Source organism: Berghia stephanieae, chromosome 7 (genome assembly GCF_034508935.2).
Source record: "Berghia stephanieae isolate SIO BIC M18660-M18661 chromosome 7, UCSD_Bste_1.3, whole genome shotgun sequence".
NCBI lineage: Eukaryota > Metazoa > Mollusca > Gastropoda > Nudibranchia > Aeolidiidae > Berghia > Berghia stephanieae.
Window position 1 is genome coordinate 17,404,122 of NC_088366.1, and position 27,500 is coordinate 17,431,621.

General features: G+C 35.8%; 1 protein-coding gene across 1 annotated transcript in view; it reads right to left on the reverse strand.

The window, feature by feature from the left end:
• LOC144976815 (uncharacterized) overlaps window positions 1-27,500 on the reverse strand; it is a 132,919-nt gene that overhangs the window by 71,451 nt on the left and 33,968 nt on the right. The window contains exons 4-7 of the mRNA XM_078921295.1: window positions 24,550-24,620; window positions 6,164-6,297; window positions 4,888-5,119; window positions 2,163-2,916 (exon numbers count right to left, since the gene is read on the reverse strand). Coding sequence (XP_078777421.1) covers window positions 2,163-2,916; window positions 4,888-5,119; window positions 6,164-6,297; window positions 24,550-24,620 — 1,191 coding nt within the window. The remainder of the gene's footprint in view (window positions 1-2,162; window positions 2,917-4,887; window positions 5,120-6,163; window positions 6,298-24,549; window positions 24,621-27,500) is intronic.

Genomic DNA, 27,500 nt, shown 5'->3' on the forward strand with positions numbered 1-27,500 from the left:
TCTTCTTCTTCTTCTTCTTCTTCTTCTTCTTCTTCTTCTTCTTCTTCTTCTTCTTCTCCTTCTTCTGCATCTTCTTCATGATCCTCCTCCCCCCTCCTCCTCCTCCTCCTTCTCCTCCTCCCCTTCTCCTCCTCCTTGGTGTTGAAATTTGGTCTTCTGTTATCCTGCCAGTTTTATATATCCAACTCTCTTATTCTTCTCTATAACGTCTTCCATTTTTAACTGCTTAACATGCAGAAGCCAACAAAAATAATAGACATTATCGAGGACATAGCAACACACTGTATACAAGAAGAAAAAAAAACTACTCTTTTTTATTTACCTGTTTCCATTAGCGAGAAATCAACATGTTTAATATTTTACAATGCCTATATCTGGTTGTTTTACGCGACAGTCGAACAAATTAATTCCATAATTGAAGAAACATTGTTGGAACATGCTGGTAGAATTAGAGTGTTATTCCCAAATGAATAGATGAAACGAAAAATTGACGTCACTCAGCTCTTTGGGATTGTTTTAAGATAGCAATTTTAATGCTTTGTTCTCACTAAATTCTATTAATCAGACTGTCAACGTTAAAGGTTACTTATCGTTTTGTGTGTTAGTGCTTTACATATAGCTTTGTGTGTTAGTGTGTTACATATAGTTTTGTGTGTTAGTGTGTTACATATAGCTTTGTGTGTTAGTGTGTTCTAATCGCAAATCAATATCGAGACTATAAATGTAAAATTGAATTCGTTTCATCAATGAAACACCTAGAACTATAAAATGCAAGTTTTTATTTATCTATAGACGTAATATAACGCTAGTAGTCGTCATAAGCAAAGTATAAATCCATGTTTTCAAACATGAATTAGAATTTTAAAATGTGGAATTACATTTTACATTAATGTGGTCTAGTGGTATGCCACTCGCTTTCGGATCGGAAGATCCTCGGTTCGAGCCTCGCTCGGCACATAGTTGAGTCCTTGGAGAAGGCTCTTAACTCACATTCTCTCACCGTACTCAGTTGTAAAATGAGTACCTGGTTAACAGTGTTGTCTCTGTCCGAAAAAAATTGTAACGTCGCCTAACAGTCTTCATGTCCCGTCCTAAATGTTAAATGTTGCTGCTAGCCAGGGACCCCTTGTAACGCCCTGTGAGCACATTTAGTGGATATTGCGCTATATAAAAGTTTCTTTTTTTTTAAGCATGGGAAATTAAGACAACATTTTAAGTAGAGAACTCGGGCGGTGTGATAATATTATAATCGAGGATGACTCTTCGCCACCACTGCAATCCAGGAGTGCGCATTAAACGTCAACAAAAGAATCAGCCCTTTACAATTGGTGTTTAAATGCCCTTTCTAATTTCTTCTCGGCTTTTCTCACTACTTTTTCTTTTAAATCCCTCTCCAGCTTGCATGTTGTCTTTCTTCCATTTTTGAGTCCCAGTAATGAGTTCGTCTATTGTGATGCTATTTCAGTATGTATCGATTTTTGTTCACAGATGAGTAATTAATTAGATACATTCGTTCCTATAAAAAACTTTACACCAAACTATGGGCGAACCCTTGTATGTAATTGTTAAGATGTCAGAATGAACTATTTAAAGAAACTTGAGTTCAAAGCCATAAAGATCAGACTAGATACACTTATGGGTTTCGAAACTTAATATACGAAACTCACTCTACTCAGTGAATAAACGAAGACGTATTTTCTAACTGCAATATTGTAGGTTAACTCTCTCCTCACCGACCTTTTTCAGGATTTTTCCGAAATGCCAAACCTACCCAAAACAAAAAAATGATTTCTTTACACTCAAATTTAGAATCCATGCGGACATACTAGGCATCATTTTATGCACAAATGTTACATAAAATCCATGTTTGTAAAGCGATAACAATGATTTTGCTTTAAAATGTATGATGTATAAGACAAATCTGAAAAAAAAGAATAATGTTCATTGAATCGGAAGGCGACCATTTTCCTGTAGTTGGTAAGGAGAGGGTTAAGTTCAAAGTTCACTTTATACTTCAGGTTCATTTGGACTTACTACCAGTTTAAGATGGTTTGTCACATTGTGTTTCAACTCATTAGACCACATATCGCAGTTTACTTTTTATTTTATTTATCTAGATAAGTACGAATGAAAAGAAGATTTGTAACAATACAACATCTTACCTGACAGTAAGTGACGGAGGTAGATTCTGGAACGTGAGAATGTGTTCTTTGCCTGACCAGTTTCCGCATACCCGATGTTCAGTGCCGCGACTGCTTATGTGTATATAATCCTTCGTGCACAAATCATCCCTCAGAGGTGAGTCATCATCATCAGACTCCGTAAACATTGAGCTAAATTTCAGCTGTAGAGAAACTCCTGGAGCAACGTCTTCTGATTGAACACTGGTTTTGATTTCATAAAAGCACCTTTGGTTATTTGGATATTTATTGGGGTAGTTTGGGCTGACTATGATACCTGAAGACCCTGAAAGACTCTCGTTTTTACAAGAAGGCACCCCCTTGTAGGATATTTTGAATCCACGGCCCTGCAGGAAGTGGTCGGAGGAAAATAATACGTCAATAGAAGACGAGCTTGATTCAAAAACAGTTCGGTCAGTGTATGTTATGATTTGGGATTGGCATTCAAGGATTGTAGATGTGTTGGACATTAGATCTGTTATGGAAATATAGTCTTCGGAGAACGAAGTTTGTTGATGTGTTTTCTGCTGCTGTTGCCGTTGCTTCGGGTGGTGGTGTTCTTTTGAACTAGCAATCTCCGGGCTTTTTCCAAAGTCTAAGTCTAAGATTGTGAATATAACCCGATAAGAGGCTGGCAGACGTATATGAAATTTACATAATGTGTTGGGCAGGTAGGGGGATGGATAACTAGGACTGCTGAATGACCCTGTTGTTTCCGTGAGATAGTAATTGCATTCTGGGATTGAATGAAATAACGAAAAAAAAATAATGCATTAGACCACTGAAATAAAAAAAAACAATGCCAAACATTGTAAGATTGCAACGTTTAAAAAAGAACTAATTATTAATTTGTTTATTCTTTGGACTTCAATCATTGATTACAGATAAAAAAAATGGAACAACACGCATTGAACTTGAATTTTACGTGTTCATTTCACATTCTTTAGATTTTCTCAAAGGGCGTATCAATTATTCTTGTCTCTTTGTTTCCATCTAAATTATATAATCTGTCTCCTTAAATGAGCAAAGTGATATTAATATTTTGTAATGTCTGAAGGAGCACACACTACTCCATTGACACAAAACGATCTTAAAATGACTAAAATGAAATTATCTCATCTACCTTCGACAACCAATTATTTACCTGTAACAGTTAACAAGAAGTGTATCAATTGTGCTGTCTGGTCATTAGCTGTGCAAACTTTTAAAGAATAATTTATTGTGTCCTTAAATAAGCAAAGTGATATTAATATTTTATAATGTCTGAAGGAGAAAACACTACTCCATTGACACAAAACGATCTTAAAATGACTAAAATGAAATTATCTCATCTATCTTCGACAACCAATTATTTACCTGTAACAGTTAACAAGAAGTGTATCAATTGTGCTGTCTGGTCATTAGCTGTGCAAACTTTTAAAAAATCATTTATTTTTCTTTCAAAATTGTATTTTTGACAGTTATTGTTTGTCTTACTGCCTATTAAGAGTGTCTGTGCTTCGTTACCGTCTCTTGTTCTTTATATACGCAATTAACATTCGAGAGAGTTCCATCCAGAGAGAACAAAATTAAAGCATTTTGCTGTATGTTATATAGAGTGATGAATTCATTAAAAGACATTAAAACCTCCAATATGGCCCAAAATAGGAAAAGGAACATACATGAATGGAAGACGGAAATCACTCATATAGGCGAAAAGTCATCCGAATCAAAATCAATCTGATTCTACTTGTATCAGACTGCTCAATATACCAACAAAAATTGGACTCAAAAACAAAACTAAGCACCTAGAGGTAACTTTAAACCTCAACATAAATATCATGGAGTCATCATCTTGTTAAAAAATTCAAATAAAAGATCAAAAACAGCAATCTCAATTCCTGAAAAGAAACTGAACGTCTTGTCTACATCCACTAAAAGGTTAGTTCTACCCACAATGTATTTGATGGACAGATCCTCCAGTATATTTATTGTTGAGATCCACATGCCCAAGAACAAGTCCAGAAACCTGCTAGATCACAGTTTGACAAAAAAAGTAGTAAATACTCTCAAACAACTGATTTGCCACAGTCGAATCTTCCGAAAAAAATTGAAGTTTCAAAACAATCTGAGTGTTATTTTATGAGGCAAACGAGACCGGATTTTCCTCTTGAAGTAAAATTTTTAAAAATCCTAGTCTTCAGTGAATGAGGAAAATACAACTTAGCACGTTTTGATAGTCATTTATTCATTCACCTGTTGTATAATCATCTCAATGAAGAAAGCGTGGCAAATCTGAATGTACAAAGTGGGGTTAACCAGATTGCCATACTCTGGAAAAACGCGTATTAAAATTTGGCCAGAAAACTCGTCCTACAAAAAAAAAATCGATATAAATGACCATCATCTGGGCAAACACTCTCAAACCTGGAACCTTGCCAGTTCGCAGGTCGTGTAAGAGTTATTACCAAGATGACGATGGGCATTTGAATCGATCGATAATTGAAGGACGACAATTTTGGCCAAAACTTTTTAATACGTATTTTCACCATAGTACGGCAGTTTACTGGATAAACCATTGACTGAAAGGATAAATCAAGAAAAGAACAAAGCTCAAGGTCTTCACAGCAGGTCAAAAAGCAGAAGATATCAGAAATTTGAAAGAGTTTTCATAAGTATTCTCCCTTCTCGTTACAATTTCTTTTTCGTGTCTCCTATCCCTTCTCACCTTGCGGACTTTTCACAGCAAAAAATAGTTTAAAGCCAGTGTCGCTAATCTTGCTGTCGCTGTGGAACTCAATTCTTAAAAATTGGGCCTCGCTGAGGTAGCGGTGTCCGCGCAATTCTTCCCCTTCCGAATACTGTCCACAATACCGAGGGCTGGTGACGTCAGAGGCAGACAGGACGACGTAATCTACACATTTTCCGGAGTAAGCTGGTTCCAATTGGATGGCTTGGAACTGGGGATTTTTTTTTAGAAAATTGAGCTTTTATACAGCGCAATATCCACTAAACGTGCCCAAAGCGCTTACATGTGGTCCCTGGCCAACAGCAACATTTAACACGTAGGGCAGGACATGACGCCTGTAAGGCGATATTACAATTTTTTTTCGGACAGAGACAACGCTGTTAATGGCCAGGTACTCATTTTACACCTGAGTACGATGAGAGAATGTGAGTAAAGAGCCTTGTCCAAGGACTCAACTATGCGCCGAGCGAGGCTCGAACCCAGGACCTTCCGATCCGAAAGCGAGTCATACCACTAGACCAAATAGACGCACAATGTATATCAGATCACGTGATGAAATCACAACTAAAATTTATTGTTATGATTTCTTAATAAGTTCGTATCATGATGATTAATGAACATATCTCAATGTGGAGGAGACAGAAACCAAAAGCAAAAAACGTTTTAAGGATTATTTTCATTACTGTGCAGCTATGTGGTCTTGTGCGGCTATGAGGTTTTGTGGTATGATACTCGCTTTCGGATCGGAAGGTCCTGGGTCCGTACTCAGGTGTGACCTGAGTACCTGACCGTTAACAGCGTTGTCTCTGTCTAAAAAAAATGCATTATCGCCTAACAGGCGTCATCATGTCCCGTTCTAAATGTTACGTGTTGCTGTTGGTCAGGAACCCCCTTGTAAAGTGCTTTGAGTACGTTTAGTGGATATTGCGATATAAAAAAGCTACATTAAAAAAAAATATTATTATCATCATCATCAGCATTAACACAACTATTAATCACCACCAACATTACTATCACTACTAATAATTCTTCCACAGCCACCCTCACAGCATCCACCATAAAAACCATAATCATCATCATCATCATCATCATCATCATCATCATCATCATCATCATCATCATCATCATTAACACAGCAAATCACCATCAACATTGATATCACTACTACTAATTCAGCCACCTCCATCCATAATACCCACCATAAACATCATCATCATCATTATCATGTCAAGCACAAGTACTTCACTCCACCCACCTGGACATCAATGGAAGCCCCAGGCTGCCCAATAATGGAGAATATACAGTCAGCATTGTCTGGGTATTGTTGGGGAAACCCTGGTGAGGAGATCCAGCCATACTCTTCCAACCTATAGAACCGGCAATCAGAGTCTGAATGAAACAAATGAATTTAATGTTGAAACCAGAGAGGAGAATACTAGACCGTGGTAAGTACCATTATCAACAATATTGTGCAGCTATGTGGTCTAGTGGTATGACACTCGCTTTCGGATCGGAGGGTCCTGAGTTCGAGCCTCGCTCGGCGCATAGTTGAGTCCTTGGAAAAGGCTCTTTACTCACATTCTCTCACCGTACTCAGGTGTAAAATGAGTACCTGGTCGTTAACAGCGTTGTCTCTGTCCGGAAAAATTGTAATATCGCCTGACAGGCGTCATGTCTCGTTCTACGTGTTACGTGTTGCTGTTGGTCAGGGACCCCTTGTAAAGCGCTTTGAGCACATTTAGTGGATATTGCGCTATATTAAAGCTCAATTTTAGATTTTTTTTATCAATGTGGTATCTTGCTGGTGTGAAACAGGTAGCCCACATCAATGAGGTATCTTGTCGTGATGACATAGGGAGTCTAAGTCGATTGATAAGCGAAATAGGATTCAATAGTCTGATGTCACGTCCGCCCAGCAACGAGCAGCTTGGTTCTAAACAAAGAAAATCGGTACTTTGTATTATTCATGATGGGCTAGAACTTTATCAGATGTCATGTGATCAATGTATAAAAGTCAAAACATGATAAGATTAAAAATTGTTTTTCTCAAATGTATACACTTTAATGCTTGCAGGAGAAGTATCATTGATGTGGGCTACCTGTTTCACACCAGCAAGATACCACATTGATAAAAAAATGTAAACAACAGCCTAACAGGCAAGACGTGTCGTTGTGTGCTCTGGTGTATTTTAATTGTTTTGTGATTTCTACATATTGATACCTGGACATTTTTACTTCGTTGTACTCGTTAAAACATACTGTTTCTTATTGTATAGTTTTTATCAATTCTTAAGAAAGGACTGCTGTATAATTCTGTATTTTATCATGGAAACTGTAAGTTTTAAAAGATTTTTACACTTAATGGCCGCCGCTCTCTTGCAAACATTGTTCACCTTATTTTTAGCCGTGATTTACCACCATCATTATTTTAATAATTGTGAACACTTTTATTCAACATATGATTTTTACAACAGGCCTCGAGGCGGTAAACGTAAACAACGTCACATTCCAGCTGTGATTTTTAACTCAAGTGATCTGATTAATTACAATAATATTAATAAGAACAGGCCTCGGGGAGGCAAACGGAAACAACACAACATCTCAATGGTAACAACTCGTCGTCCACCCCGCCCCCACACAAAACCCCGTCCACCACCAACACTTGTAACTGTACCGACCACAAACAGTTTAACAAACGACAACAATAACATTGTTATTGGTCTTCTCAATGCACAGTCCTGCCGTAACAAAACCGAAGAATTAAACGATTTATTAACGGAGAAGAACTTCGACATACTATTTATAGTAGAGACATGGCTCTCACAGTCTGGAGACGACCCAGTTGAAAAAGCTATGACACCCCCTGGGTACTAATTTAGATCGTATCCAAGGAAAGATCAGCGAGGGGGTGGCATTGGCGTATTTTATAAAACAAAATTATCGAAACATGTGGAAATCCTCGAAATGCGCTGCAAAACAATGGAGGCCATAGATCTTAGATTATCCCTCTAGAATACAAGATACAACTTCAACTGCATCTACCGACCGCCAGCAAACAAGAAAAATAAAATAAAATTACCTGATGTTAGGAAGGAAATCAACGAGATGCTAACTTTGCAACACACGCGTCCTGGCCATTCAATTATACTCGGCGACTTTAATTTTCACTTCGACAACGTCACAGACACCGCTAAATTGCACGAGTCATTATCGGAGAACAACATGTGCCAGATCGTAACAGTGCCAACGCACTCTGTTGGTCATATTTTAGATTGGGTAATTGTAGAAAATTCAGAGTCCCAAAAAATCAACGCCATCGTCGATTATCTCCCCTTTTCGGACCACTCCCTAATTTCTTTCAGTCTTGATGTTTCTAAACCATGCCAAGAAACCACCACCACATCAACCAGAAACATTAAAGGCATTAACTTGGACAATTTTAGAGGCGATTTAGAAACAAAACTTACAAAAAATTCAATGATTTCTCCAGACCAGTGGAATAGTTGTCTCATCGAAACGCTTGACAAACATGCGCCATTCCACACAAGGACCGTCACCAAACGCAAGTATGCTCCGTGGTATACGTCGGACGTTAAAGAACCTAAAACGAAGTGTCGGAGAGCAGAAAGACTGCTGAAAACATCAGGCCTTACGATTCATCGTGAAATATTCAAGAACACATTTCGTGCCTGGAAGACAACAATAAAAAAGGCAAAGACCACGTATTTTCTTTCAAAATTCGAAACTTCTAAATCTTGCAAACAATTATTTAACATCTGCAATGATCTACTTGGACGTGAAAGATGCACTTCATTACCATCTACAACCAATCAAAGAGACTTGCCAAACACATTTGTCAATTTTTTAAAGACAAAATCCATAACATTCGTTCAGAACTAGATCGGCATGAACCATTTATAGATACATTCTGTGGTACCCCTTTAGACAAGTTCCAACCAGTTTCACCTAGTTTCATAAACGAGTTAATAAAAAAAGCCCCCATTAAATCCTGCGACCTTGATCCCCTACCAGCACAGCTTTTGGCCAGCTCCATCGATACATTATTACCATCCATTACATCAATCATAAATACATCCATACTGACTGGCGAAGTTCCATCGTGCTTTAAAAGTGCCCTCGGCAAACCACTTCTGAAGAAACCATCACTGGACCACAATATATTAAACAATTATCGTCCTGTATCAAATTTACCTGTTTTGTCAAAACTTTTGGAGAAGGTAGTTCTTACTCAATTAACATCTCATCTTAAGAACAACAGTTTGGAACAACCCTTTCAGTCAGCCTACAAACATCAACACAGTACTGAAACGGCGCTTCTTAAAATCTTTAATGACTTGTTATGTAATGTTGATGCTAACAATATCAATGTATTATGCCTTTTAGATCTTTCAGCTGCCTTTGACACCATTGACCATGACATTTTGTTAAGAAGACTAGAAAATACGTTCGGCATAAAAGGAATTGCCCTTCAATGGTTTACATCATATTTACAGGATCGATGGCAGACTGTCGTGGTGAATGGTGTTCAGTCAGAACAAGTTTTACTAAATTTTGGAGTGCCACAAGGCTCTGTTCTTGGCCCTGTCCTTTTTACTGTATATATGCAGCCCCTTTCTAGTGTGATATCCAGATTCAATCTGAGTTATCATTTTTATGCAGATGATACGCAAACATATGATTCAGCACCCCTTAGTAATTTACAGTTCTTAATACAACGAATTACGAGTTGTTTTAATGAGATTAAATCTTGGATGTACCAAAATAAGTTAAAATTAAATGATAGTAAAACTGAGATTTTAATATGTGGAAGGCCGAGTATCCTTAAACAGGCAAATAAATTACCTATTACTCTCGGAAATAGCACAATAGAATTTTCAAATAAAGCAAAAAACCTCGGCGTCATCATTGATAAAGATCTTTCCATGACAAGCCACGTGAATAACACCATACAATCTATGTACATAGAAATGAAAAAAATAAGCAAATTTCGTAATTTAATACCGAAGCATTTAGCAGAACTTTTAATTAATTCCCTGGTTTTATCTAAATTGGACTATTGTAACTCTCTTTGGGCGAATTTAGCTAAAGACAAAATTAGCAAACTTCAGGTTGCTCAAAATAACGCAGCCAGGCTCATTGTACGCAATAACAAAAAATACACGTCAGCAACTCTTCTTCTCCGTGAGTTACATTGGCTTCCTGTGGAAAAAAGAGTTGCCTATAAGATTTGTACTGTTGTCTACAAATCCCTGAGCACGAACAGTCCCTCCTATATTAAAGACCTTCTAAACATATATGTCCCCATTAGAAACTTGAGGTCAAGCGATGACCAATCAATCCTTGTCAAACCTAAGCCATTCCGTAAAATAGGTGAACAGTCTTTTCAATGTTCGGCCCCCCATTTTCGGAACTCTCTCCCATCACACGTGAGATGCTCGGATTCGTTGACAACGTTCAAATCTCGCTTAAAGTTTTATCTTTTTACGTCATAATGTTGCAATATTATGTTCATATTTTGTTGCTGTTAAATTGAATTCGTATCACGTTTCCTTCACACTTGTCTCGCTGTAATATGTTTTGTTTTATATCACTGTAAAGCGCTTAGAGCCTGTGACAACGGGGTAAAGCTATATAAATGCCATTTATTATTATTATTATTATTATTATTATTATTATTATTATTATTATTATTATTATTATTATTATTATTATTATATTTTATAAGGGTGTCCGCCATTGTATCGATAGTTTAGAACCAGTTACTAAGTTACTATGTATCTTTACGAGGGAAGTGACGTAAAGACTGTTGAACCATATTGAAGAATCTAGTATTAAAAGTACTCAAGTTACATTTTAACAATTTTAGCGATCAGTGATAAACTAAAAGCATAATCACATTAAAACCTCCAAAGTGGCCCAAAATAGGAATAGGAACGTGAATGGAAGACGGATATGGGCGAAAAGTCATCCGAATAAAAAACAATCTTAAGAAACATTTGACACCTCTGCCGTACTCTGGAAAACCCCATAATATCTGAAAATTTGGCCAAAAAAATCGTCCTTCAAATGTCGATCGATTTACATGACCCTCATCTTGGCAAAAACTCTCAAAACTGGGACTTCGCGAAGTGTGAGTGTTTGCCAAGATGAGGGTCATTTAAATCGATCAATTTTTGTGGACAAGTTTTCTGGCCAATTTTTTAATATGGGTTTTTTTCCCATGAGAACAGCATATTTGGGGTAACTGTATAGACTTTATTGTGGAGAATAAACACCCTTTCTTTCATACCAATTTCTTTTCGTTTTGATTCTAAATTCACTTTTATGAGTCCTGTTCATCCCGTTATACTACCGTTTTGGGACCGTGGGTCACATTTACATAATATTATTCTTGAAGTTGAAAGAAATCTAAAAAAGAAAAAAAAAAAAAGAAGATTTGACATGACCTTTTGAGGGAAGAACTGAAGCAATAGATAGTATGCGCTTGGCTAAGAAGCTCATAGCATTGCCATCCGGAAGTATAACGGACCAACACACAAAACTGTGTGTAACCATGAACGTTTATGGTCAGGTTAATACAGTTCATTGAGCATTACTCATAAACGCGGATGGCAAAAAACAATAACAAAGACCTGAGTGACGTCAACTAAGAACTATCTATAGATAGTATGCGCTTGGCTAAGAAGCTTATAACTTTATATCTATAGATAGTTCGAAGATGACTTCACTCAGGTCTTTGTTATTGTATTTTGCCATCCGCGTTTATGAGTAATGCTCACTGAACTGTATAACCTGACTATAAACGTTCATGGATACACACAGTTTTGTGTGTTGGTCTGTTATACTTCCGGATGGCAATGTTATGAGCTTCTTAGCCAAGCGCATACTATTTATATAAGCACATTGATTATAGTATATCTGTGATAAACTCCTATGTTGATATAATTTATCATTGATCATATTATGATGAATTTATCAAGAACATCGTTTATTTTTGCTCGGTTAATCTTGTCAAGCTAACCATTGTTGCAGACTGGTTACTCTGTCTTCACCTTTATAGATAGTAAGCGCTTGGCTAAGAAGCTCACAACATTGCCATCCGGAAATATAACGGACCAACACATAAAATTGAACTGAATATAACCATGAACTTTTATAGTGTGGTTGATACAGTTTAGTGAGAATCACTCACAAATGCGGATGGCAAAATACAATAACAAAGGCTTGAGTGACGTCATCTTCGTTCTATCTATAGATAGTAAGCACTTGGCTAAGAAGCTCACAACATTGTCATCCGAAAATATACACAAAACTATGTGTAACCTTGAACGTTTATAATAGTCTGGTTAATACAGTTTAGTGAGAATAACTCATAAACGCGGATGGCAAAAGCAATAACAAAGACCTGAGTGACGTCAACTTCATACTATTTATACAATGTGTGGAGGGGTATTGAGATTTGGTAGAGCAATTATTATTAGCAAATATTAGAGAAAATATTATTAGTATTATTAATTTCCATTAGTCTAAGGTCTATAATGAATGAGCGGATAATCTTCCAATCTAAAAATGTGGTTCGACATGGCCTTTTGCGGGAAGAAATGAAAGATTATGAGCCTGTTGATTATTGTATATCTGTGGAAAGCTGCTATATAAATGTTATTATTTATCATTGGTTTTAAAATGAGTTTATCAAAAGTATATTATTAATTATCATTAATTTCAAGTAGAGTCTCAGTCAGAAAAGTGATGACCGACGAAGAAATTGTCATGACGATAATGATGATGTTGATGATGATGATGATGATGATGATGATGATGATGATGATGATGATGTTGATGATGATGATGATGATGATGATGATGATGATGGAATACTAATAATATAATAAAATAATAATAATAATAATAATAAATAATAATAATAATAATAATATAATAATATAATAATAATAATAATAATAATAATAATAATAATAATAATAATAAATAATAATAATAATGATAATAATAATGATGATGATGATAATGATGATGATGATGATGATGATGATGATGATGATGATGATGATGATGATGATGATGATGAGATGATGATGATGATGTGATGATGGTATAATATGATGAGTAATAAATAATATAATAATAATAATAATAATAATAATAATAATAATAATAATAATAATAATAATAATAATAATAATAATAATAATAATAATAATAATAATTTCTATAGATAGTATGCAGATGACGTCACTCTGGCCTTTGTTATTGTTTTTGCCATCCGCGTTTGTGAGTTGTTCTCACTAAACTGTATTAACCAGACTATAAACGTTCATGGTTACACAGTGTTTGTGTGTTGGTCCGTTATACTTCCGGATGAACTCCTTGGCCAAGCGCATTCTATCTATAGCGCCCCTTTCCACCAAAAGTGCTCGGAAGCGCTTATAGATAGTATGCAGATGACGTCACTCAGGCCTTTGTTATTGTTTTTGCCATCCGCGTTTGTGAGTTGTTCTCACTAAACTGTATTAACCAGACTATAAAAGTTCATGGTTACACAGAGTTTGTGTGTTGGTCCGTTATACTTCCGGATGGCAATGTTGTGAACTCCTTGGCCAAGCGCATTCTATCTATAGATAGTATGCGCTTGGCTAAGTTGCTCATAACATTGCCATCAGGAACTATAACGGACCAACACACAAAAGTGTGTTTATCCATGAACGTTTATAGTCGGGTTAATACAGTTCAGTGAGCATTACTCATAAACGCGGATGGCAAAAAACAATAACAAAGACCTGAGTGACGTCATCTTCGAACTATCTATACAATATATGCAAATGCGTTCATGTATATAATTCAACAAAATCAATAAATAATGATAAATATATCAATGATGATTATTTTGGGAATAAAATTGCAAGAATATAAGTGGAACAGCTTTTTGCTCTCAATAATTGTGAGGGTAGTCCGGATAGCTCAGTTGATAGAGCACTCGCCTCACGTTCAAAGGACCCATGATCGATCCGAGGTGCAGTCGAGATTTTTTTTGACCACCCTGTCCACCCTGCTGTGATTAGGTAGTTGGATCTCTTAGATCTGGCGAAAAGTGCTTCGCGATAGACTAGAGTCTTAACAAAAGGATGGCAAGCAATTTCTATTGTTCATTAAACGCAATACAAACCGGGGTAAGCCTAAGCTCCATGGGCGCTTTTTGCTCTGAAAGACTTTTGATAGTATTGAGCCATCACCTCAAAAATGTGTGATGTTGGAATGATCTAAATAACGAAAATTGACACCGTAATGTCCAAATGATGAGTAATTTGAGGCGCTGCACTGCGGCTGACACCTGGGTTATTCCAGTATTCCCTTGGAATAGACCCACGAGACAAATTTCCCCTATGGGATGAATAAAGAGAATGTTATTTATTTATTTATTTATATATTTAATTAGAAATATAAAGCGTTTGACGTAGAAAAAAACCCAAAATTCATTCATTTCATAGATGGTTTGCTCATTTCAATCTAGGCATTGGTTTTAAACTTATTAGCAGATCTGATGTCCCAAATTGTTATGGGCTTATATTTGTAATGGACAAACTCTCAACCGAATGAAAAATATTACACTCCATTATAAAAATGATAAATTAAGCCCATAATACGCTTCAACAGTCGTAACGCCACTTCCCTCGTAATGACGCATGGTAACTTAGTAACTAGCTCTAAACTATCGGAACTATGGCGGATGCCCTTATGAAATATTTCTCCGACGAGCGAGCATAAAAGCGTATCCAGAGGGGAAAAAACATTATAAATCTGATCATGTTTTGACATTTCTACATTCTGATCACAAGACATATGAAAAGTGCTAGCGAGCATGAAGAATAAAAAGTCCCGATTCTCTTTGTTTAGAACCACGATGGCCGCCGTTGCTGGGCGACCTGACATCAGACTATTACGGTCGGTTATCGGACCTACAATTATGTGCACGTTGATTTTAACCCAAAGTCTACAAATTAAGCTCAAAATTAGTTTTAACATCATGCTAACCCCGACATAGCGCTGTTTTGAGGCGTCTGATCACAGGTAATAATGCGTAATTAATGCGTAACATTTATTGGCATCACAAGTAAACATTATGATAATAAGGATTTATATGACCTTCAAGTGTGCACTCGCAACTAGTTGTACATAACAGGGTGGCAGATAGCCGAACACAATTCACGTCTTCATTTAACATTGTTGTAATAGACAATAATTTTGCATCGGTATTTCCATTACAAAAATATGAGCTCATATAAGTTTGGGCTATCAGACCTGCAAGGAAATAGCTATAGGGAATGAGATTAGCGAAAGAGTAGCGTCCCTTGATTGGACGTCACCTTACAGAGAGAACGTCAATTTGGTTTTGAAGTGTCTCAAGCCGCTTTCACCGGAAGCGAGGACGAGAGACGCATGCGCACAACCAACACGACGTTCTCTCTCTAATAACTTTTCCGCCGGTGACGTCACAGACTATGGGTGACGTCCAATCAAGGGACGCTACTCTTCGCTAATCTCATTCCCTATATGTCTTATCTTATATCTTATCTTATCTTCTAAAAGGCTAACTAGAATATAATATCCTTTCAGTGACTTATTATACATTTCATGATACTGAAAATTTTAAAAATAAGTAACATTTGTTTATGAATACAACATTAATCCAATTCGTACCTTAATGAATTCAATTCTTTGTCGATCAATCTCATTAATTGGTCAACAGAGCCAGCGTTTTTGTTTGTTTACATTTTGTTTGTTTGTTTTTGTTTTTTTTTTGTTTGTTTTTGTTTTGTTTTGGTTTTTGGTTTCAAATGTAATGCTATTACAAACATTTACTATTCGATGAACTCAAGAATTTTGTCTAAATTTGGTCCTATACATTGAAATATTATATCTAAAATTTATCACCTCTTCAATTGTGAACTCACACCCTTTTCGAATTTAATAGCATTGTTTCTCAGATACTGTGTTAACTTTATGTTGTATAGCACTCCATCTACTGTAGATCACCAAAACATGACCCCCCCCCCCCTTCCAAAACATAAACCCCAAATGAACCCTAATAAATTGATAATATAATATTTATCTTTTGGTACTGTCAAGTAAGTAGTCAGTTCATTCTTTACGTTGGGAACTAGATACCAAACATAGCGTTTACATTACTTGATAGTTTTTGAAATTCTAGTTTAAAAAATGACTTCTTCGACATGTGAATTTACAATGCTCTTTGCATTGTCGTGTATTTTTTTTAATACCAACTTTTCCTTAAAATAGTATTGAGCAATGTTTCTTTCTAAACACTGATATTATATTATTACTTTGACAACGGAGTTAGAGATTCATTATATTTATTATTTATTATTTCTTTTATTCGGAGTGGTTTCATGCTCAACATTAACGGGTATGCTTCTCCATTTTCCAGTGTTTATAACATCTATAATTATACTCGTAGATCACGGAAGATGAAATACCAGAAACACAATCCTATCTTTGACAAGAAATCCCTACCCAAGGGGTAGCAATCAATTTGTTACTGAAATATGTCATGCTTTAGAAAACAGGAACAAAATTTTGTTTTATGTATTTATATAATTATCTATTTAAAAATGAGTAAAATCAACTCACACGGTTGGACGAAATGCGAGTTGATTTTATTCATGTTACTCATTTCACTCATTTTATTTTATCATCATTATTACCACTACTTTAATTACTTTTTCCCCCCTATTACAAGAGCTGTAACCTAACAATCATTGCCTATTTGGACAATAAAGATTATTATTATTATTATTATTATTATTATTATTATTATTATTATTATTATTATTATTATTATTATTATTATTATTATTATTATTATTATTATTATTATTATTATATTATTATTATTATTATTATTATTATTATTATTATTATTATTATTATTATTATTATTATTATTATTATTATTATGATGATGATGATGATGATATTTTTTTATTATTATTATTATTATTATTATTATTATTATTATTATTATTATTATTATTATTATTATTATTATTATTATTATCATTATTATTATTATTATCATCATCATCATCATCATCATCATATTATTATTATTATTATTATTATTATTATTATTATTATTATTATTATTATTATTATTATTATTATTATTATTATTATTATTATTATTATTATTATTATTATTATTATTATTATTATTATTATTATTATTATTATTATTATTATTATTATTATCATGCTCTGAAATTGTGAATTTATTGAGCACTATCAGAAGTACAGGACATCCAACAACGATAATATTATTTTCTTTATTTATTCATTTATATATGAAAAAGCGTACATTGCCAGTGATAAACCACAGTTTTATCGTAGCCACCATTCTGCCGTTCTCTGAAAAGAAGTGATTTACACATTATGACAGCATTGTAGTAGTAGAGTAGTAGACATAATACTTGTGTCTTAAGGGATTAATATTGTGTGAAAAGAAAACATTAGGACTTGATGAAATACATTTGTAAGCATGATAGATTCCAGCTATTATTAGCCTTCCAAGGTTATACAAGATTTCTTCGTTGACATAATAATAGACAAGTAAAAAAAAGGGATTTACGAATTAGTAGACTCAGACTACAGTCAAACAACGTGACTTTATCAAACATTTTACACCTGAGTACGGTGAGATAATGTGAGTTAAGAGCATTTTCCAATGACTCAACTATGCGCCGAGCGAGGCTCGAACCCAGGACCTTCCGATCCGAAAGCGAGTGTCATACCACAAGACCACATAGCCGCACTTGTTGGCCATCCGGTTTATATTTCTTACAATGTTTTGGCATATCGCTACCATTTATACGCTTTTGCCATTTAAAGCTGGTAGTTATTTGAAGTGGCCGAGTGGTTAAGGCATTACACTGTAATCCAGAAGGTGCCAGGTTCGAGTCGCACTTCAGGCACTTTCGTTTTTTTTTTCCTTGGGTAAGATGATTAGCCTCCAATTTGCTCTGTCGGACAACATGGGTGATTCCTGTTGACATCAGACATTCTGTTTGATGGATTATCTATATTCCTTCATGGAATGCCCAGGCGAACGGCATCTTATGATGTCGTGGCGGAAGGGTGTAATTTTTAAATTTTATTATTTGACTTAATGGCTAATAGAATGAATTCCGTTAACGTCGCTCTACTCTTTGTAATGATTTTAGAACGCCAGTTAGGTGATTAGTTCTCACTTCAATCTTCCAAGTAGACTAAAAACAGTTAATGTTACAAATAGATTTGTATTTTGGTAAAATTGACCTGGTGGGAAGAACCGGTGAGTATTTCTTTGAAATGCAAATCATCAATGCTTTGATACTATGCCTTAGGGCTAACCCAGACCGGAGACTGACCCCGACGACTCAACAATGCTGTACTCTGCCGTCTTCCGGATTAAGAGGTCGGGCACGGGCAAAATATTAAGAAAAAAGAGAAGAGCCGTTAGACCTACCCATATCAAGCTCGAAAAGAAAACGGCAGAGGACCTCGGATGCTTGGTATGAGTTGGTCTAGCGCTCTTCTCTTTATTCTCAGTATTTTGTTCGTACCCGACATCTTTATCCAGAAGACGGGTTGTCGGAGTCAGTCTCCGGTGTGGTTTAGCCCTTATGGTAAAATACTCAGAAGGTGATTCTGATGAAACTCGCCTTCTGATCGGAAAGTTTTGGGATCGAGTACCGCTTTGAGGCTCATAGTTGAGTCCTTGGAAAAGGCTCATTACTCACATTATCTCATCGTGATCATATGTAAAATAAGTACCTGGCCATTTGCAGTGTTGTCTCTGTCCAGAAATAAAAATGCAATATCGTTTAACAGGCGACATATCCTACATGTTAAGTGTTGCCATTGGCGAGGGACCCCTTGTAAAGTGTTTTGAGCACATTTAGTGGATACTGCACTATATAAATGCTCTAGTTTTTTAAAGGTTTTTTTTGGTTGTTTTTAGTGTACTACAACCTCAGAGTCTGACCGTAGCCATCGTTAACTTATAGATAGTATGCAGATGACGTCACTCAGGCCTTTGTTATTGTTTTTGCCATCCGCGTTTGTGAGTTGTTCTCACTAAACTGTATTAACGAGACTATAAAAGTTCATGGTTACACAGAGTTTGTGTGTTGGTCCGTTATACTTCCGGATGGCAATGTTGTGAACTCCTTGGCCAAGCGCATTCTATCTATAGATAGTATGCAGATGACGTCACTCAGGCCTTTGTTATTGTTTTTGCCATCCGCGTTTGTGAGTTGTTCTCACTAAACTGTATTAACCAGACTATAAAAGTTCATGGTTACACATAGTTTGTGTGTTGGTCCGTTATACTTCCGGATGGCAATGTTGTGAACTCCTTGGCCACGCGCATTCTATCTATAGCCTGACACTGATAAAAAATGACGTCAAAATGCCAGTCTTTGGCCACAAAAGAAAACAAATCGGGAGTTGTATTCAATAGTTCAACCAATGAAATAACTTGTTTCCATGAGCTCTACTAACGACAACTCACTAGGCTGTGTAAAAAACAAATAATGACGTCAAACTGCCAGTCCTTTTGGCTTTCAATTTCAGGATATAACATAACGATGACTACGCTAAGACCCACCATATTTTGGCATCATTTTAGGTTTTTGACAACAAAACCCACGAAGACCGTAGCCATCATTAAGTTATAGATAGTTCGAAGATGACGTGACTCATGCCTTTGTTATTGTTTTTGCCATCCGCGTTTGTGAGTTGTTCTCACTAAACTGTATTAACCAGACTATAAAAGTTCATGGTTACACATAGTTTGTGTGTTGGTCCGTTATACTTCCGGATGGCAATGTTGTGAACTCCTTGGCCACGCGCATTCTATCTATAGCCTGACACTGATAAAAAATGACGTCAAAATGCCAGTCTTTGGCCACAAAAGAAAACAAATCGGGAGTTGTATTCAATAGTTCAACCAATGAAATAACTTGTTTCCATGAGCTCTACTAACGACAACTCACTAGGCTGTGTAAAAAACAAATAATGACGTCAAACTGCCAGTCCTTTTGGCTTTCAATTTCAGGATATAACATAACGATGACTACGCTAAGACCCACCATATTTTGGCATCATTTTAGGTTTTTGGACGGCCTGGTGAGTCGTTTTCAATAGTGGTCTAGGAAACAAGTGATCCCATTTTTTGAACTGTTGAATACAACTCACCATTTGTTTTCTTTTGTGGCCAAAGTTTTGTCTTTGACGTCATTTGTTGGTCAGTATCAGCGTAGCCATCGTGAACTTATAGCCTGACACGGACCAAAAAATGACGTCAAAAGACAATAATAATAATAATAATAATAATAATAATAATAATAATAATAATAATATAATAATAATAATAATAATAATAATCAATAATAATAATAATAATAATAATAATAATAATAATAATAATAATAATAATAATAATAATAATATTAATAATATAATAATAATAATAATAATAATAATAATAATAATAATAATAATAATAATAATAATAATAATAATAATAATAATAATAATAAAATCAACATCCTTCATTGCCTATAACCATATAATCATTCACACTTAGTGATGTGTAAATGTATTATTTAGAGCTCGTGTAGACTCCATTATCTGTTTGAATCTGTTTGAAAAACAACAGAGTTAAAAGGATCCTTTATTCCGAGACCGAATCTGCTATTAACCATGACGAAAGCGATAGATTTTAATCAATGGCATGTATTTCTTTCAAGCAAGTTAAACACAGGCTTGCCCGTTTGGTCCTTTTAAATCCAAACACTAGATGAGATTTAGCAATTTGAATAGATTAATGAGAATTCGATGGGAAATCAATTTGGCATTTTTTAAAAGTATACCGATCAAACGAATTATTTTCTTCTTGGCAAGAAAATATTTATTTATCATTATTAGTTAATGATAAATTAAGATGATTTAAACCTGGCTAAAAAGTGTAGTAGTAGTAGTAGTAATAGTAGTAGTAATAGTAGTAGTAGTAGTAGTAGTAGTAGTAGTAGTAGAAGTAGTAGTAGTAGTAGTAGTAGTAGTAGTAGTAGTAGTAGTAGTAGTAGTAGTAATAGTAGTAGTAATAGTAGTAGTAGTAGTAGTAGTAGTAGTAGTAGTAGTAGTAGTAGTAGTAGTAGTAGTAGTAGTAGTAGTAGTAGTAGTAGTAGTAGTAGTAGTAGTAGTAGTAGTAGTAGTAGTAGTCGTAGTAGATTATAAAGTACAAAAAGCCTTATATCTAGTAGGATTTTTTTACTGGGTGTCATTTTAGTCCAACGATATAGTATACGTTTTGTAAAAAATCAGCCGAAAGGAAAAACAGGTGTTCCAACACTGTACCGAGGTGTATTCTAGGAAACTAATCACTATCCATTTGATCTAGTAGGCAAGGGTTATAATACAAGAGAGATCATGCTATTGGGCGATTTAATGGATTTCGCTCTCACAGCCATATCGCTGATAAAAGAATGCGACTTCAAAGATCGAAACCCAACGTGTTCCTATTTACAGTTCTGATAACCCAAACTGTTCTAGGCTCATTGTCTTAATGGAAATAATTCCTAATAAACGGGAAATACTGTCCATTACAACAATGTTTAATCAAGCCCATAATTGTGTTTGGTTATCAGACCTGTTAATATGTGCATGTCGATGAAATGTTTGAGGTATATTTGAAATGTCTGCCTCTTTTGCTTTCTTTCTTTTTGGGATTTTTTGTTGTTGCCTTATTTGATGGATTGCACCGTCTGCAAAGTCTATCAGGTAACTCTATGGCATTAAAATGTAGATAACATAACATAAGATAACATAACATATCGTATAGGGCAAAATAGGATAAAATCCAATGAATGCCCTTAATATTAATAGTAATGCTATAAATCTATTGATTAAAGATTACAATAATGATATACTGGTAAAGATAGTATTTCAATTTAAATGTACTCATGTAAATGTGGTGTACAAACATATATCTTTAACCGTGACATGCAAAGCACACACACACACACACACACACACACGCGCGCGCGCGCGCATATAGAAGATAACCATAATAATATAACAATGCATAATATATACATACAAGACTGAAAGCCCTGTCAACAGTAGTGCAAAAAAGTATTATTCGTCATATATAAATCTCCCATCATATAATTCCCTGTCTACTAACACCTTGAAATAATCTATAGATTCTGCATTCTTTGTTTCAAATTTCAAACTGTTCCATTTCTGGACACCAGTTTGTCTTATGTTTGTTTTGCATCTAGAGACAAAAATCTTAAACTTGTCCCCTCTAGTAAAAGTAATATTAGAAAATGAAAAAGAAATCAGAAAAGTCTATCTTATCTAGACCATGTACCAATCTATAAACCTGAATTAAATCCCCACGAATTCTTCTATTTTTAAAACTTGGTAAGTCAAGATATCATCATCATCATCATTGCCTTTTTCACCCTGGGTCAGGGTATAGGCTACAGACAAACAGTTTCCATCCTTCTCTATCCTGAGCCAACTTTTTTATAAACTCTTCGGTCGCCCAAGCTAAAAAAGGATTTAGTTTGTCTGTCTGTGTTTCTGTAACGGTTTGAGTTTAACGGAAAGGGGTGTTAACCCTTTGCCAACCCCCAACCTGGAGGACCAGGTGACTCAAAGATGGGGGAATCACACACCATTAGTCGCCTTTTACGACACGCTGGCTTGGCGTTGGGCTATTCTTGACCCTCTCAGTTTTTATACTCTCTACTTTCTGAGACAGGAAGTTGTCTAATCTATAAGGAAACACGTGAATGATGAAACAGCTTTGACAATTAACCAGTTCACAGTCGTATTATGGAAAGACATGCATCTAAAAATTAGGAAGAGTGTTGTGGCCAAATTTTAAAATATGTGTCTTTCCAGAAAAAAAACTAAAGATAAGTATTGAATTGTAAGCTTCAATTTATTAGACGAAGACAGATACTGTGGACGTTTCGGGTTTCACTTTATCAACAAAACAGGATAGATGAAGCACTAAGGACGAATGAGATATGTGTGAATGGCGTAGTTAAGGTGAATAAATTAAAACAGTGATAGGACAGGAAATAGAATGCCCCTTAGTAAGGAAGAACGGATAAGATATGACAATAAATATTGATAAAAGGTGTGCAATTTAGGAAATTATCTAAACAGGAGGATGTGTCGTGCAATATAGGGAATGAGATTAGCGGAAGAGTAGCGTCCTTTGATTGGACGTCACCCATAGTCTGTGACGTCACCGGCGGAAACGTTTTTAGAAAGAGAACGTCATGTTGGTTGTGCGCATGCGTCTCTCGTCGAAGCGAGGACGAGAGACGCATTCGCACAACCAACATGACGTTCTCTCTCTAAAAACTATTTCCGCCGGTGACGTCACAGACTATGGGTGACGTCCAATCAAGGGACGCTACTCTTCCGCTAATCTCATTCCCTATAGAGCGTACAACATAATAGTCTTTCTAGAGTAAACTGCGGTTAACTGGTTAAACATTACACTAAAGAGTGTCGGGCGGAGGATAGCAAGAAGAGGAAAAAAGAGGAGGACAAGGTGGTTGGGAAAGTAGACAAGAATATTGGGGGAAAGGTGAAGGGGAAGAGGAGTGAAAATGATTGAGAGAATATTGGATAGAAAGGAAAAAACTTTGTTATTGATTTAGAGGGAGCGCAAAATTAAGAATGAGAAGAAGTAGAGGAAGAAGAAGAAAGTATAGAAGAGGGAGAGGGTGAGTAGTGGTAGTTGTAGTAGTACTATCTAGTAGTAGTAGTACTAGTAGTAGTGTTATTAGCGGTAGTAGTAGTAGTAGTAGTAGTAGTAGTAGTAGTAGTAGTAGTAGTAGTAGTAGTAGTAGTGGTGGTGGTGGTTGTAGTAGTAGTAGTAGTAGTAGTAGTAGTAGTAGTAGTAGTAGTAGTAGTAGTAGTAGTAGGAGGAGGAGGAGGAGGAGAGGGAGGAGGAGGAGGACGAGGAGGAGGAGTTGTAGCAGAAGTAGTAGTAGTAGTAGTAGTAGTAGTAGTAGTAGTAGTAGTAGTAGTAGTAGTAGTAGTAGTAGTAGTAGTAGTAGTAGTGGAAGCAGCAACGGTAGTAGTAGCGGTGGTGGTGATTGCAGTAGTAGTAGTAGTATTAGGAGTAGCAGCAGCAGCGGCAGTAGTAGTAGTAGTAGTAGTAGTAGTAGTAGTAGTAGTAGTAGTAGTAGTAGTAGTAGTAGTAGTAGTAGCAGTAGTAGTAGTAGTAGTAGTAGTAGTAGTAGTAGTAGTAGCAGTAGTAGTAGTAGTAGTAGTAGCAGTAGTAGTAGTAGTAGTAGTAGTAGTAGTAGTAGTAGTAGTAGTAGTAGTAGTAGTAGTAGTAGTAGTAGTAGTAGTAGTAGTGGCAGCAGCAGTAGTCGAAGAAGAAGAAGAAGAAGAAGAAGAAGAAGAAGAAGAAGAAGAAGAAGAAGAAGAAGAAGAAGAAGAAGAAGAAGAAGAAGACTAACTGTACTTTTTGATTTCGAAAAATACCTATCTATTTGATTGCCTTACCGGATGGAGGACACAGTGTCACTGGTCTGCCGTGTTCTAGAATGTCACCTTTTTTTCTTTGGACAACGGGCCTGAAAGTAGAGAGAATAGATGTTAAATGTATAGGCTTAATGTACTGTAAGATCTGTGCTCGAACATTAGACAAGTATAGATAGCTTTTACAATGCGAGTAGTAGTAGTAGTAGTAGTAGTAGTAGTAGTAGTAGTAGTAGTAGTAGTAGTAGTAGTAGTAATGGTAGTAGTAGTAGTAGTAGTAGTAGTAGTAGTAGTAGTAGTAGTAGTAGTAGTAGTAGTAGTAGTAGTAGTAGTAGTAGTAGTAGTAGTAAGCCTCGCAGTCCGAATGATGCTTGCTGAGAATTGTGTGATTCATGGTCGATAAGTATAGCTGCTCTCTCAACCATGTTGTTAATTGTTTCCATTGGTCACGATCCTGGGCCAGAGTTTTGAGGCTGTCAAGATCGTGTTGTGACTTTAGTACGGAGGGCACTGCAATAGTTCTTCAGCGATTAATTCGGCTTCATCTGAATCCAGAAATTTCTGATATGTAGAGAGGTCCTGGTTCAGGGTAGTTACTATTGATGTTGGTGGTCTCCCTACATATTTGTTGCCATGCAGTTTGGACTGGGATGTTATCTTCTCGACGTAAGATGTGACCATCGCTGTTCTTTTATTATTGTAATCAGGCGTTGGACCCTGGTTTTTTTCATAGAGATCAGTATTTGTAATTGTCTCTGCCCAATAGATTCCGATTACACGACGTAATTGTTTGCGGTGGTATGAATCGAGACTTTCTAAGTTCTTTTTTGCGAGGCCCCAGGTTCCACAATTATGTGTCAATATCGGAATAATCAGTGCCTTGTACTTCTTACTGATTATGTTATTTCTATTCCATAAATTTTGGAGTTGGTTGAATGCATTGGTGGCCAGCTGCTTTCGTTTTCTGGTGTCTTCATTTTCGTTGATCAAATTGCCTAGTTTACGTACACTTTTCCATTCATTAAAATTTTTATTGATTTTTGTATATTCTGTTTTGGATTGATTCACTTTCAGATTCCATGCTTTTAGGGTAGTTGATATTATTGGCACCGCTTTGAACATTTTCATACTGTCACTCGTACTATTTATTTCTGTCAAAATCTCATCTATTTTCTTTTTGTGATTATCTATTGATTGAGATTTAATTTTCTGCATGTTTTCATTTCTTTGTCTCTTTATTTTGTTCTTCGCATCCGTATTTGAGCAGCTGTTGATGCCAAGTCTCAGTTGTTTTTGCTGCTGTGATAGGTCATGCAGTATTGGACAGTAATCTTGTTTTTGTGTACTACTTCTCTCAGGCAGTGTTGATTCCCTGCTCATCAGCACGCTTTGGACAAGATGTTGTTGAATTTCAGCTGGGTTAGAGGGATCCTTTTAAATTCTTTGACGAAAGATTTGAAGCGAGTTTGTTTTTGAAATTTTCTTTGACTAGGTCATCTCTTAGACTACTGAAGTCTTTGATCGATTTTCTATTTTGTTTGTAATACTTATGCCTTGGTTTGTATTCATTTTCTGTTGGTCTGAACTTTGAGACTAAGAGCCTATGGTTTGTGAAGGTCTTCGTTCTTGCATATGTTCGTGAATCATTGAGATTGCGTTTGTAATGGTCCGAAATGATGATAAAGTCTATCTGATTGAGAGTAGGAAACACCTCATTTTTAGTAAGCCTAATTTTGATAGAGATGTAATTTCCCAATTGGATTCAATAGACTGATGTCACGTCAGCCCGGCAACGAGCAGCTTAGTTCTTAACAAAGAAAATCGGTACTTTTTATTCTTCATGCAGACTAGAACTGTTTCACATGTCATAAGATCAGAATGTGTAAAAGTAAAAACATGATCAGATTTCAAATTCTTTTTCTTTATAAAAGTTTGAAAGCTGATATTTGTTCGTTTATTTGCTTGTTTGTTTCTATGCTATTTTGTTGTTGTAACACATTTGAACCTGATACCGTCTTTTTCAAAGTGCTTTAAGTGCCAATACGGACACCAGAAAATCTGCAAAAACTAGACGCATTCAAAATTTTGTTTCAACTATCTTCATTAGATTTGCCACATAGTGGCATAAATATTTATTTTTTAAAAAAAAGAAAAAAAAACTTTTTGTGACAGCTTTCAAAACTGTAGGATAATATTATCGCGCGGCTGTGTGGTCTTGTGGTATGACACTCGCTTTCGGATCCGAATATTAATTTCGAGCCTCTAATTGAGTCCTTGGAAAAGGCTCTTTACTCACATTCTCTCATCGTACTCAAGTGTAAAGTAAGTACCAGGTACCCAACAGCGTTATTACTGTCGGAAAAAATTGTAATATTATCGCCTTCCAGGCGTCATGTCCCATTCTACATGTTACGTGTAGGTCCCCGTGTCCCTTTGTAAAGCGCTTTGAGCACGTTACGTGGATATTGCGCTATATTAAAGCTCAAGGCGAGTTTTGTCTTATTTTCTTTTTATGTACAATTAAGTTCAATTCAGTTTATAACAATGCAATGAGGTCGTGTAGTTTATTCTATATACAGCAACTAAAATCGAATTAACGACATCATTTTCCATTCAACTCTAATAACGAACGGTGGTGACAATTATCTTTCCTGAATATCAAAGGTACATCGTGAGTACAAGTATGCCTACTTTCCAATTATCCTATTTGTAGATTTCTTACACATTCATAGAAATCAAAGACCGTTTTACGCACAACAAAATCAACAGTCAAGCGTGTGTTTAATCAAGCACACACAAGATTACGTCATACATTGATCACATGAGAGCTAATTAAATGGAATGTGAGGCGAAATAAACGTCTTCTTCTTCTTCGTCTTCTTCTTCTTCTTCTTCTTCTTCTTCTTCTTCGTCTTCTTCTTCTTCTTCTTCTTCTTCTTCTTCTTCTTCTTCCTCCTCCTCCTCCTCTTGCTCCA